This window comes from Trachemys scripta, chromosome 3, assembly GCF_013100865.1.
Source record: "Trachemys scripta elegans isolate TJP31775 chromosome 3, CAS_Tse_1.0, whole genome shotgun sequence".
In the NCBI taxonomy this organism is placed as follows: Eukaryota; Metazoa; Chordata; order Testudines; family Emydidae; genus Trachemys; species Trachemys scripta.
The window spans coordinates 74,258,706-74,272,821 of record NC_048300.1 but is presented as its reverse complement, the minus strand read 5'-3'; the positions used below and the strand labels follow the sequence as shown (position 1 = coordinate 74,272,821).

The 14,116-nt window shown below is 43.4% G+C and overlaps 1 protein-coding gene across 3 annotated transcripts in view; it reads right to left on the bottom strand.

Annotated features, from left to right (window-relative positions):
• ARID4B (AT-rich interaction domain 4B) overlaps nt 1-14,116 on the bottom strand; it is a 154,278-nt gene that overhangs the window by 90,598 nt on the left and 49,564 nt on the right. For all 3 annotated transcript variants that reach the window (XM_034765068.1, XM_034765070.1, XM_034765069.1), the window contains exons 5-6: nt 12,458-12,548; nt 3,806-3,885 (exon numbers count right to left, since the gene is read on the bottom strand). In XM_034765068.1, coding sequence (XP_034620959.1) covers nt 3,806-3,885; nt 12,458-12,548 — 171 coding nt within the window. The remainder of the gene's footprint in view (nt 1-3,805; nt 3,886-12,457; nt 12,549-14,116) is intronic.

Sequence of the window (14,116 nt, the reverse complement as noted above, 5' to 3'; positions counted from 1 at the left end):
ACAATGGCCTTGTCTTTTAGAAATTAACATTTCACAGAAACTAACTTCTTCTACACATCCTTTCACACACACACACCCTGAAGGCCCTGTTCTGAGACCACTTATCAGTAAAGGAGAACTGAAACTCAGGCAGCGGGTCTGACAGCCTGATATGAGATACTCCCTTCCCTTTGCTAGATGAAGCACATTCTGCTTCTGAAGCACTCTTAGATCCACATCCCAATTATACATGTAAGGGAAATGGACAAATGTCCCTCATGTAGAAAAACTGAAGTTAGCAAGGCAGATCAACAGAGACCAGCAAACCAAATGAAGTTAACTTTCTTATCAATTAATGACAAAATATTACACAACTGTGTTCTTGCAAGAGTGAAGAACAGAGTCTGGCAAGAACAACATGTTCCTCAAAGATTCTAAAACAGATGTATTTAGGAAGGGGATACTTACTGTCTGGAAAGGCTGAGAGAGCACGAGATCTTAATTTAGGTCTTTTCAGCATGAGGGTGAAAAAAGAAGGCTCTCACAGACCTCCAGCACCTTATATAGCAAGCCTTTGAAATGGGAGTCTTATGGAACAGTCATTCTCTGTTATCATTCACAATTGTAAATAATTAGTTGTTAGGGCACCTAGAGCTTTTTCTATTGGCATATTTTATTGTTATTTAAATGCAAGTTGACACAGTTAAGGGGCAAACTGCATCTTAGAGCCCTTCTAGTCCCTCTCAAGTATACCCTCAAGTGACAGGCCCTGTGTCTTGCACCTCACTCTAGATGGAACCATGCAACCAACCGCTCTGGGATTTGGTCTCTAAGCATCAGGGCCCCTTTCCCAACCATGTTAATGCAACAGGTCCAACTGCAGTTGATGCCTGTAAGCTCTTTCACTCCTAGCACCCAGGAGCTGATTGAAGTGACTCAAGAACCCATCTTCAAAATACAGGTTTTTTTATTCCTTCCCCAATGGTACAAAGCACACAGATTAAAGGCTAAAAACAATAAAAGGCATATACACATGGGTCTTACTTACACCCTAATCTTTCCTTGCCAGCTTTTTAAATTCCCCTCTCTCCAGCCAACCTCCATCTCCAGCTGGAAATAACAGACTGTCTTGCTTGCAGCAGGCTCTTTCTGTTTCTGTATGTCCCCTTGCCAGTCTGTCAGCTCTTCCTGTCATTTCCTGGGCAGTTTTCTGGCCACTCACACAACCCTCATCCTTTTCTATATCCAGGATCCTGTAATGTCTTAGTGTTCTCTTTTCTCTCTCTCTTCCTAGCCTTGGCAAAACAGCTATGTCACCAGATTTGGGGCTGAGGAGTCACTATTCATGGTAATAAACCTTACTATTGTGTTTGAATTTTCCTTGGGATGCCCCTTATCTAGGCCATTATTATACATTTCCTGCTTGGTTCCTTTAACCCTTTTTGATTTAACTCCATAGCAAGTAACCCATCATATATACACACATAAAGGCATGCATCATATTAATAAAAAACAAGATATATTTCCCCCAGTTACACAATAAACAAATGTTATCAGACTACACTTCAAGAAGTGTGAAAACTTTCTTTGTCTTACCATTCTCATTTTATGCAAGTTTCAAACTATGAAGAATACATCAGATTCTCATCAAAAATATTCTGTAGGTCAGACTGAACTCACTGCAGCTGATGAAGCCCACCTCTTTCAAACCAAAAAGCAAACACACATCTGTCTGTGACTGTGATGGAAGTTGCATATTTACTCTACACAGAATGATGGGCATGGACAGAATTAAAACCCTAGCTCAGAACAAGAGAACAGCACCGTGGCATAATTCTAAGGCTATGTCTACACTACAAATTACTTTGGCATAATTTACGTTGTTTAGGGGGTGAATAATCCACAACCCTGAGCAACGTAAATGATACCAACCTAAGCACTGATTTAGACAAGTGCTATGTCAGCAGGAGAGCTTATCCCACTGACATAGCTACCACTGTTCGTAGAGGCAGGAGTTATTAAGTCAACGGGAGAGCTCTCTCCTGTTGGCTTAGAGCATCTTCACCACAAGCGCTAGAGGTGCAGCTGCACCACTGTAAATGATGTACACTAGAACCTCAGAGTTACCACTGTCAACCACACCTCTCCTTTGGAACCAGAAGTATTCAATCAGGCAGCAGCAGAAACAAAACAAAAAAGCTAGTACAGTACAGTACTGTGTTAAATGTAAACAACTAAAAAATAAATAAAGGGAAAGTTTAAAAAGAAGATTTGACAAGATAAGGAAACTGTCTGTGCTTGTTTCATTTAAATTAAGATGGTTAAAAGCAGCATTTTTCTTCTGCATAGTAAAGTTTCAAAGTTGTATTAAGTTAGTGTTCAATTGTAAACTTCTAAAAGAACAATCATAACATTTTGTTCAGAGTTACAACCTTCATTCCTGAGGGGTTCATAACTCTGAGGTTCTAGAGGTTCCAATTACTAAAACTGCAGAGTAAACCCCCAATTACAGCGAGGGAACTGGAAATCAGTGATTTTTGGCTAAACACCAAGTGCTCAGATACCCGAAAAGAAAAGGGACTGGCAAAAATGAAAAGTAGGAGAGGTTACCTTAATATTAGGTTTCTGCGAATCAGAGACAATAATCTGGACTGATGGACATTCTTGTTCATAAAGCAGGAAGGTAGATTAACCTATATAATAATCTAATCCATAATTTTCAAATATGGATTCCTAAAGTTAGGCTCCTAACCCCATATTTAATATATATAAGCAGCCCGATGTTCAGAAGCACTGAGAATCTACAAATCATAAAAATTCAACAGGAGCAGCAGATGCTCATCATCTTTGAAAATTAGGCCACTGATAGTTAAATCCATATTTAGGTACTTAGGAGCTTAATATTAGGCACATACACTTGGAATTTTTAGTGAGAGAATTTGAGTACCTTAATAAAGGCACAGTAAAAATGCCTAATTCACAACAACTGAGCAACATGCTCAATTGAGTATAGCACAGAAAGAATTTTCCTACTGAGCAGAACACTTTCTCAAACAGCTCTTTGATAAATTAACATGTTCACATATATTGGTCCATCTGCTTGTCTGTCTGTTCACACGGTCTTGTGTAATAAGCAGAAATAAACATCTGACTTAACACTGTAATTGTTTAGAAAGCATTTATATATTTTAGAAGTAATTAATTTGTAGGCTAGAACATCAAACAAATATGAAAATATTTTTTATTTCTGGAGGGACAAACATTTCTTCAAAATAACAGGTGACAAGAGGCTATAATCTACCTAAAACAACAGCACACAGAGTATCTAAGATTTCAAATTTATTAGCTATTACAACAATATTTACAAATTAAACATGGTCATTTGCACCAGCTCCCATTAAAGTGTAATTATGTGAGAAGATACAAATCATAATGTGTGTCATGCACTACACTGCAGTATCTTTTTTCAATCACTGCTTACTGAGAAAGCTAAGAAAAGTATTTCTAGCAAAAATAATTCAACTTATAAAGTAATATCACTGAACCCCATTATGCAAAAAATAAATATAAAGTGTCAATTTTGACGGCAACTTTTAGTTTGGAGAAGTCACTCTCAAATCTTATTTCTGGGTGTAAAGGAATGAGCTAGACTTTGTGGATTATATTTTGCATAGTCACAATTTTAGCAGCATTAATATATTTAGCCTTTGAAAGTCTAAGGCACTAATTAAACTGATGAAATTGGGATGAAAGGCATTGTTTTAATTATTTTTAAATATAAACACTGTGGAATTAAGATGTGTTCATTCTGACACCAATCACTTACCTCACTTTCAGCAAAATGTCTTTCTCCTTTCAGGCAAAGAGAAGAGCGTCTAAGAGTCTTCTCATCCCCATCATCAAATACTGTCACCAGGGGAAAAAAGGAAAGGCAGATTATTAGTTAATAAACTGAAAAAAATACTTGGTCTGTATTTTCCTGCTATGGAAATATCCTTTGCTCAGTTCCCTGAATATTTTTCCTGTATGAAATCCAGTACTCTCTGTGATGGGGCATTGAGAACCACCCTTTCTGAACATGATACACCCAACCCCAGTTTCATCACTAAGAGGGAGCACCAAACTAGATGGTAACTGTACTTTTCTATAGTTCTAGAAGTGTTTCAGGGACCTAGAGGATTGAGATCAACTATTACTCCAGGAAACTTGTGTAGTTTGGCTGTAATCCCAAAACCTGCAACATATGTGTGTTTCCGCAAGCTGATTACAACAGGAGAAAACTCCTCACGGTATGCCTAAAACTTGGTAGGTACCTGCATTATGAACCCTGGACAGTTAGACTCTGTATACTGTGTTTATTTTGACTAATTTATTTATCTCCTCCCCAACCCCTGGCTGAGGGCATCCTAATAATAGAGAGCATCTTCCTTTTCTTTTGTTAAGCTGTATAACAACATGAAGTCCCCACAAGAGAATGTCTTATCTGGCCAAAAAGCATGTAGAGAGCAGATGCCAGCTCTGCCACACTTGCATATTCTTCTTCTTCACCTTCAAAATACACCAGCAAGGCAACCTTTCCAGTTTTCTAGCAGACAGAAGTACAGCAGTTTACTGCATTTAAAGGAACTACCCTGAAACTGAAAATTTCAAAGGAAACCAAGAGATCAAGGTTTCAGGGAAAGTCACTGAAATGCAAATCAGCTATTCCAAGATCTTAGAGAAAGGAGGAACTTGCCCATCAGCAGGCTTATTCTTGAAGATGTAGAACTCTATGCAAAAGCTCTGGACACCAAATAAGCCAGGTGCTTGTACATACACAAATGATGTTACAAAGATCAGAAGTGTCAAAGGCATGACTTAGTCTTTGTCCACACACCAGTAATACTGCTTTAACTATATATTGGTATAGTTAAAATGTAAAATGGTACCAACCCCACATCTCAACATTGTGGACTCTTATCAGTATATAAAGGTGCCTTCCTTATACCAGGGGTTCTCAACCCTTTTCTTTCTGAGCCCCCCCCAACATGCTATAAAAACTCCATGGCCCACCTGTGCCACAACAATTGTTTTTCTGCATATAAAAGTCAGGGCTGACGTTAAGAGGTAGCAAGCAGAGCAGTTGCCCGGGGGACCAAGCCACAGGGTGCCCCATGAAGCTAAGTTGCTCAGGCTTCTGCTTCAGCCCCAAGTGGCGGGGCTCAGGGCCCCTGGCTTCAGCGCTGCATGGCAGGGCTTAGGCTTTCTGCCCTGGGCCCCAGCGAGTCTAACACTGGTCCCACTTGGCAGACCCCTGAAACCTGCTCGCGGCCCACCAGGGGGCCCCAGACCCCTGGTTGAGAACCACTGCCTTATACTACTATAGCAAAGGGAATAACCTATACTGGTAAAAGGCACCTTTGTTATAATAGTGCTATAACTGGACCCAAGCTAGGGATTGTAGTGATTATTTTGGTAGGAAAGACTCATGCCCACATCAAAACCTGAGTGTAGACAAGGCCTTAGCCCTACAAAAGCAAGGAAGGTTGACATGCCTTTAAACTGTTCCCCACTGTGCCTAGATATTGTAGAACATACAGTTTTCAAGCAGTTCCCAAATGCATGATTCTATAAAGACTCTGAGCCACAAACTGAATTAATCTCTAAGGTGTAACAATTTGCTGTATAACTGCTATGGTGTTTACTGTTTGCCAAGTGAAGTTTTCAGCAGAGGAATTTGTGAGCAAGGTCACTCTCTGAATTAGTGATGTCACTCAGTACTTCAAGATGGCTGGTGCTAATGTAAATTTAGACAAACTTGTTGAATAAGGAAACTGATCATTATGGAGACTGACAGGAATACCCAGCTCTCAACCAGACGTTCTTCAGATCCACAGATACTAATATCTCCAAAGTTTTTTTTTCCAGTCCTGCTTCTATTCACCCGCCTGGTAAAGTATATTCCTAATCTGCTGCTGCTAAGAATGTCATTTCACTCCTGAACTGCATTAGACATGATGAAGTTGGCAGCTGTGATACCAACTTTCACTGATCCCACAAGATTGGCATCATCCTATCTGGTAAGCACAGTATCTTCAATCACATCTCCAGGTTAGCTTTCTCCTCCCTTCTTTACTTCCACCTTCCCTTTCTTTCTCAGGCTCAATGTTTGACAGCTGCACATGTCACTTTGAACCTCAAACTGCAACTCCTTGCGCTAGCTGCCTCCACCATTTAGCCCATATCTATTTCTACATCACTAACTTTGGCAAACTGCTGATTTCATGCATTTGCCACATCACATTTTACAATTCCATCCAAATTTCAGGCTATTTGGAACTCTTAAGTATACTTTTTATTTACATGTCTATACACTATTGCTTCACCACCTCACTAACTCCCATGTCCACTTCTATATTATGAAAACCTCTTCTTCATGGCCACACCCTTCTCTATTACTCTGCCTCTTCCCCTTCATTCTATTTTGGCCTCTGTTCTGTCCATGTCCCGCCCTCATCCTACTTTCTTATTCTATCAGATAATTTCTCTGTAGTAATACCTACCGGGAACAACATACTTATCTCACAAAATCTCCATTTCTTTTAAAAGAGAAAAACCGGTTACCTACCTTTCATAACTGTTGTTCCTCGAGATGTGCTGCTCATGTCCATTCCATTCTAGGTGTACGCGTGCCCACATGCAGTCGTCAGAGATTTTTGCCTTAGAAGTATCCGTAGAGTCAGCTGTGGTGTCCCCTTGAGTGCCCCACCCATGCACTGGTATATAGGCACCGTCAACCCTATGCCCTCTCAATTCCTTCTTGCCAGCAACTCCGATAGAGGGGTAGGAGGACGGGTAATGGAATGGACATGAGCAACACATCTTGAAGAACAACAGTTATGAAAGACAGGTAACTGTTTTTTCTTCTTCGAGTGCGTGCTCATGTTGATTCCATTCTAGGTGTATCGGGATGTAACCTGAGGATATTACTTTGAGCACCCAACAGTCCGTGGTCAGCTAAGACCAGGACAACCGGAAGAGGCAGAGGCAGTCGAGGAAAGAGTCCGAGGGTGGATCCTGGGAGGTGACTGGGGCATCGTCCTCAAGGGCACCCTCAAAATGACTGCTTCTGGAAGACCCAAGCTGAGCAGACGAACGGGAAGATGACAGGTGTTGCTGCTTAGACCCCTTGTCTTTATCCTTCCTCCTGTAGGTGCCAAGTCAGGGAGTCCCCCAAGACCTAGACTGCGGAGGCGGAGGAGTTGGAGGGCAGAACGGCTTCCTGGCCTGGTGAGGCGTATGGAGGCCCAAGGAGCGGAGAGTGGCATGGGAGTGTTTAAGGCCATGGAGTCTCGAGTCTGTGATCTCGGAGAAGAGCCCCGTCCCCTCAAATGGGAGGTCCTGTATAGTGGCCTGCATCTCCTAGGATAACCTGGAGGACTGCAATCAGGAGGTGTGCCTCATGGCTACCGCGGAGGCGACCATTCTGGCCATTGAGTCAGTAGTGTCCCAGTCCATCTGAGGGGCCCCCCTTGCCACAACTGTGCCTTTGTCCACCAAAGCAGCAAACTCCTGAGCTCAGTCCTACAGAAGGGCCTCCCTGAATTTGTTAACGGAGTTCTACAGGTTAAAATTGTACCTGCCTAACAGGGACTGTTGGTTAGACACCTGAAATTGCAGGCTTGCTATCAAATAAATCTTTCTGCCAAATGCCAGTCTCTTGGCATCTTTGTTTTTCAGTGTGCCACTGACTTGGCCCTGCCTATCCCTTTCATTAATAGCAGTCAATATTGACCAGTGATGCCACAGATATTTGAACCCTTTTGCAGGGACATAACTTTTTTCAGCCTTCTTAGAAGTAAGTGGAATTGAAGAGGGGGGTGTGCCACAGTGATCTAGCAATTTTAAGGATGCCTGGGTGGATGGGCAGAGCAACCCAGGCCGGGGTGGATATAAAGTTAAAGAGGTCGTCAGACTCCTCCAGGACTCCTCAATTTTTAAGTTCAAGTTCGTAGCACCCTCTTAAGGAGAGCCTGGTGCTCCTTGAAGTCATCGGGGGGCTACCCGTTTAGGAAGGAGATGATGACAAGTGCACCACTGGGGGAGGGGCGGGTTCCCCTTCCTTCTCTGGGGACAGCTCCTTAGATGCTGGAGTCCTATGCGCTGCCCCCCACGTTGGATTCAGTATCAGCGGCGGTTTGTCCGAGGCGGTCAGGGAGGACTGGTGGGAATACAGGATTGGCATTATGGGCACGCCCCCACCGGTTCCAGTATGGCCATTAAGCGGGCCATTGTCCCTGCTGCCATGCCGTCGCTGCAGGTGCTGCACCAGCTTTGCAGTTCAGCAGCAAATCACCCCTCCTTGGCGAGGAGCTGAACTCCCGGTCCAAGGCCGACCATTGCCCTATGGAGACCGGGGCGGAGCCATCGAGGCCTGAGTCTGCCGACTGACCCTGGTTGGCGACTAGCGAGGTGAGGACAAGGATCGATGCCTGCCCGACAAGCGGAACTGAGGGGATGGAGACCAGTGCTGTGACAGGGAGCAATCCTGCCCCAGTGGGGACCGATGTCTTGGAGACCATCTGGGCAAGGGTGACTTGCACAGTGGCGATCTTTGGAGGGCAGCTCGCTGGTATCGGTGCTACAGCGACTGGTGCCTCGACTCCAATGTCCTATGTGTTGTAGGGGGAGAGCGCGGTGTCGGGGACCTGGGTCTTCTGACCCGAGACTGGGAATGTGGTACCGGGGACCTAGGCCACGGAGACAGGGATTTAAGCCTCTGGTCTGGGGACAGAGGGTGCTCCACTGCCCTATGGGAGGTCTCATGACCGGTCTACCCTCCGGCATTGGGGCCTTAGCCGAGTCTAGCACCTGGCATGGTGTCAGACGGTTTGTTCTTTAACCACGGGGCCACTTCAGACAACGAGGGACCTAGGAGAAGCCGGGGTCCCCCCTGCCGCTCCCGGGAGTCAGAGGTGGATCCCTGGCCGGGCTGGAGGGTCCAATCTCAGCAGTACCTTCATGAAGCCCCGGGGCAGGCACATGGCCTGACATTGGTCTTTTGCCCGAGGCTGCTTTCCCTTCTGGTGCCGGGGGGCTCTTCCTCTTTTGCCGCTTCTTCGGCGCCGGTGAGGGGGAACGATGTCTGACGGAGTCAGCGATGGCGGTGCGCTCTGCACCAATGCCGAGCTGCTCCGTGTGAGATCAGAGTGGGAGGGCTCCGATGCAGGACGAAGCGCAGTCTCCATGAGGAGGGCCCTCAAGCGGATATTCCACTCCTTCTGAGTTCTAGGGCGAAGTTCTTACAGATTCTGCACTTGTTCTTTCTGTGGGACTTTCCCTAGCACTTCAGACAACTGTAGTGGGGGGTCACTAATAGACATCGGCCTGTTGCATGACGAGCAACCAGAAAACCAGGAGAGCAGGGCATGCCCCACTCCAGGGTGAAGTCCCAGCCGGGACTCTAACTACTGAACTACCTCACACTTAACGTAAAGGCTAACTAAGTACCTAAACTATATACCGGGGTGGCCAAACTTACTGACCCTCTGAGCTGCATATGACAATCTTCAGAAGTTCGAGAGCTGGAGCGTACCTGCTGGGGCTCAGGGCTTCAGCCCTGCTCCTGCTGAAGCCCCAAGCCTCGGTGGACATGCTCTGCGGGGCTGAAGCCCCGAGATCCTCTCTCCCCACTGGGCAGAAGCCCTACTCCACCAGCCCACTGCAAGGCAGAGGTCCCAAGCTCCCCCACACAAGTTTGATAGGTGGAGAATGGAGGGTGAGCGTGGGGGGCTCTCAAGGAGGTGCCACTGCCGACCCTACGGATACCACTAAGGCAAAACTCTCCAACGATTGTGCACATGGGTGCACACACACCTAGAATAGAATGGACATGACAAGCACTCGAAGAACTATCACTCTGCTCAGAACTCCACTTAGCACACACTTCCTGAAGTCAGTTTTCATCTGCCAGTTCTCCAGCATCTGTTTACAATTAGCAACCCTTAATAATAAATGGTCACAATTGCTAATATTTTTCTTTATGCATAATTGCAGCTAATGATGTGCATGAATGTATTACAAATCTTGTTTTATATTATGCATCTCTGTGTGTAACAGATCAGTCTACCAGTTTAGAAATGTTGGAGGTCCTGGAGTCCAAAATAAGCTGCATTTAGATCAGCCAAAAACATGGTCCATGCACAAGATCCCCACAGCAACATTAACCTATGTAATGGGAGAGACTACCTGTCAAGGGGAGCCTTCACCTTAAAAAACTGCCAATCAGTCAGTCTCCCCCTAATTTCTTTGTATCATGGAGCTCAGGGGGGGAGAGGACAAGTTTCTCAGTACAGTAACTCCTCACTTAAAGATGTCCTGGTTAACGCTGTTTCATTGTTACGTTGCTGATCAATTAGGGAACATGCTTGTTTAAAGTTCACAATGCTCACTTATAATGTTGTTTGGCAGCAGCCTGCTTTGTCCACTGCTTGCAGAAAGAGCAGCCCGTTGCAGCTACCTGGTGGGCGATTGGAACCAGGGCGGACCAGAAGCCCCCCTATCAGCTCCCCGCTCCCCTAAGTTCCTTGTGTGGCAACCGCCCAGCAGGCTATCAATTGCTGGGCAGTTCAGCTGTCCCTCCCCCCACTGCCATGTGCTGCTCCTGCCCTCTGCCTCGGAGCTGCTCCCGGTAGCCTCCTGCTTACTGTGCGGGGCGGGGCGGGGGGGGGATGAAGGGGGGCTGTCAGGGTGTCCTCCTCCCCCTGCCCCCCACTTACCGCATCTCTCTATAGAGCGGGGGGGAGGGGGAACACGACAAGGTTCAGGATAGTGGCAGCTTACTAGCAGAAGCTGCTGTCTCAACTTGCTGATCTACTTAAAAAGGCAATGTACTTAGCGTGGGATCTGCATACTTAAAGGGGCAATGCTCATCTCTCTCTCACACACACACACACACAGAGTGTGTGTCTCTGCCTGCCATGCTGTCTCCCCTCCCTCCATTCGTGCCGCCTTGTAGAGTGTGAGGCTACATTGATGACGTGTTAACCCTTGAGGGCTCAGCCGAGTGCTAATTCGTCATTTAGCAGTAAGGCATTCCCTGGAAAATATCTCACCCTCTTCCACCCACCGCCTTCACCACCTCAACGAAGCTTCACAATCATCATTGCTGTATATAGTATTAAATTGTTTGTTTAAAACTTATACTGTGTGTGTGTGTGTATGTATATATATAGTCTTTTATCTGGTGAAAAAAATTTCCCTGGAACCTAACCCCCCCCACCCATTCACATTAATTCTTATGGGGAAATTGGATTCGCTTAACATCGTTTCGCTTAAAGTTGAATTTTTCATGAACATAACTGTAGTAATAAATAAATAATAAAATTAAAAAACCCTTAATTGGTGCTTTTTAATTTCCCCATATTTAGGGCTATGTTAAGGAGAGTATTGGTTCCTGAGACCTGAAAAACTAGTTTTACATGTACTCTACCCTTCTACCTCTCATAGACTGGTTGACGTGCCATGGAAACAGCACTGAAAAGCGAGGGCCATCTGAACTGGGCATACAGAAAGCAAGCTTTGCTAGGGCATTTCAACTAAGTCATCGAAAAAAATCTTTTAGGACTTGATTAGATAATGGAAAAAACTAAAGGAAGAGTCAACATTGTTATGTGCTTGTTTAAAAGGAGCTATGATAGCTTTTATCTTTGTTCTAAACTAGGGGAAAATAAGTACTGTAAACTGTTACTGCAGTTGCTGTAATACTTAAAATCACCAGGAGTTATTTCTAACTACCCTCAAAAGCAAGTACAATATAGCATATTATTCTAGAGTCCAGACCAATAGTTCTCAAGCAAGGACCTAATATACCACATCTAAAACTAAAATATTTGGTGTACCACCTTTACAATTTATCAGTGTAGTTAGACTGGATTCTTATTCTGATTAAACCAACCTATATGTACCACATTTGAAAACTGCTTTTCTAGACTAATAAAACATGTATATCTTGTTAGAAAACTTATTTTTCAGAGTGAATCTCTTTAAATATGAGACAACTCAACTTTGAATAACTTTATCTACTTGTCTAGTGTTTACCTATTTGCTATTTAAAAGTACTCAAGTATGTAATTTTCTATATGGTGCTAATCCTATAAAGATTTATGCATGTGCTTAACTTTACACAGTTCCATCGACTTCAAATGGGACTACCTGCAGTACATAAAGCGTGAACTTAAGCCTGTCCATATGCTAGTACCAAATTGTCTCGACAAAAGTGTGCAGCACAGGGAACACTGTTAAGCAACTGCTTCTACAGATACAAAATCTTGTTTTTATTAAGTACTTCCCACAGAGAATATTCTCGATATACATTTATAGCCCAAAGGCATTTTCTCAAATTTAAAACAGATCGAGTGTTGCTAATCTTTGGATAAGTGGTGATGTTTTTCTGATGTGTACTTTCCAGTTTGAGGACATAGTTATCCATTTCTCTTACCTACAGTATACCAACTTGCATCTGTTAATTTGTTGATGACAGCTTCCTGGTAAGTTCCATCTGGATTCTTTACTTCTACAACAGATCCTACCTAAAATAATATAAAAGCTACTTAACTTTTGAAAACTTTCAAACAGATAATTCATTTGAATTAGGACTGTAAAAAATATTTTAAATCAGCAAATCTTAATTAGGGTAAGATGCTAAAAACACTTTGCTTAGAACAGGTCCAACCTTGTGTTCCTCAGGTACACTGAATTTCTAGTTTAGCGCAGTTAAATGTACTTTACCTTTTACCTTCGCTCAAAATTATATTTGTAAATTTGTTACTTTATTTTTCCAAACCAATCCAGATAACTGAATATGGTTCATTCTTTGCTGCCAGCAAGTGGAGAATAAGAACTGTTTTGAGTTACGTCATTCTCTTGTATAACAGCTTGCCAGTTCAAATCATCCAGCTGAGTTTTTTCCAAAGCAACAGTGACTAAAACCAGAACCAATCAAACTTCTTAGCTTCAAGCCCAAAAGCCTATCAGTTATGCACTGAGTGCTCACATCCCCTTCACCTCCAGAGGAAGGAGGCAATATGAAGATTAAGAGACCGAGAGCACTATAAGCCTATTCTCCCCACTAGTCTTTGCAAAAGACAAATCATGTCAACCATTTTTGCTTTGCAGCTTCCTTCAATACTGTTCCTCTACTACTCATGCCTTCAGTCCACTTTTATTTTTCCCTTTACAATCCTATCTGCTTCTGTGTTTTGTTGAACACAGAGAGGGAGGTGTAGGCCCTATGAGGTAGAGGTAAGAAGCAGTTTTCCTTTCATCTAACTACACTTAACTGGAAAATCTGAGCCAGTAGGATCTTCTTTTAAAAAAGCTGTCACTAAAGGCTTCAAGAGGAAGATTATCTGATTATCTGAATTGGTATTTGAAACTTGAAGTCCATATAAACTGGTTTACACTGAAATATTAAAGTTGAAAGAATGTGACTAATGTGTATTTTATATTTTGACAAATTCCTGTACTTAAACTTTGGCAAGTGGTCATAGTTGTACTTCTTACAAAAGTCACATCCTGAAAACATAAGTTAATTCTCCCACTACTATAAAAGTCTTTACTTCTAGTAACAATTGAGTAAACTAACTCAGTAAAATAGTCAACAAGACCTATTTCTTTAAAATTCCTTGCCTGTAGTGTGGAAGCCCTTAGAGTGTCTTGTTGCACTGTTCAGGTTTTAAAAATTCAACTGATCAATATGCCATGTTCACCTAGGATTACTGGCCTGGTTCCTCTTGCAAGGTTGGTGACCAGTATATGATCCTTGGTAAGCAGTTTGATTGACTGTTTCTGCATCATCTTTAGCCAGAAAGCTGGCTAGTTTGCTGACATCCAGCCTCTGAATGATATCTGAGACTTTTTCAGTGTTTAAAAACCTTCAAGCCTTGTGACATGCCAATTCTCAATTCTGGCTCAGTATATATGCACAAAGCTTCAACAAAAGTTAGGACATAAGCATGTCAGTCTTAGTTCTCGCCATGCTGGCAGGACCCAACCCTATTAAAAATTGTGAATAAACATGCAACAGAGGGTCCTGTGGCACCTTTGAGACTAACAGAAGTATTGGGAGCATAAGCTTTCGTGGGTAAGAACCTCACTT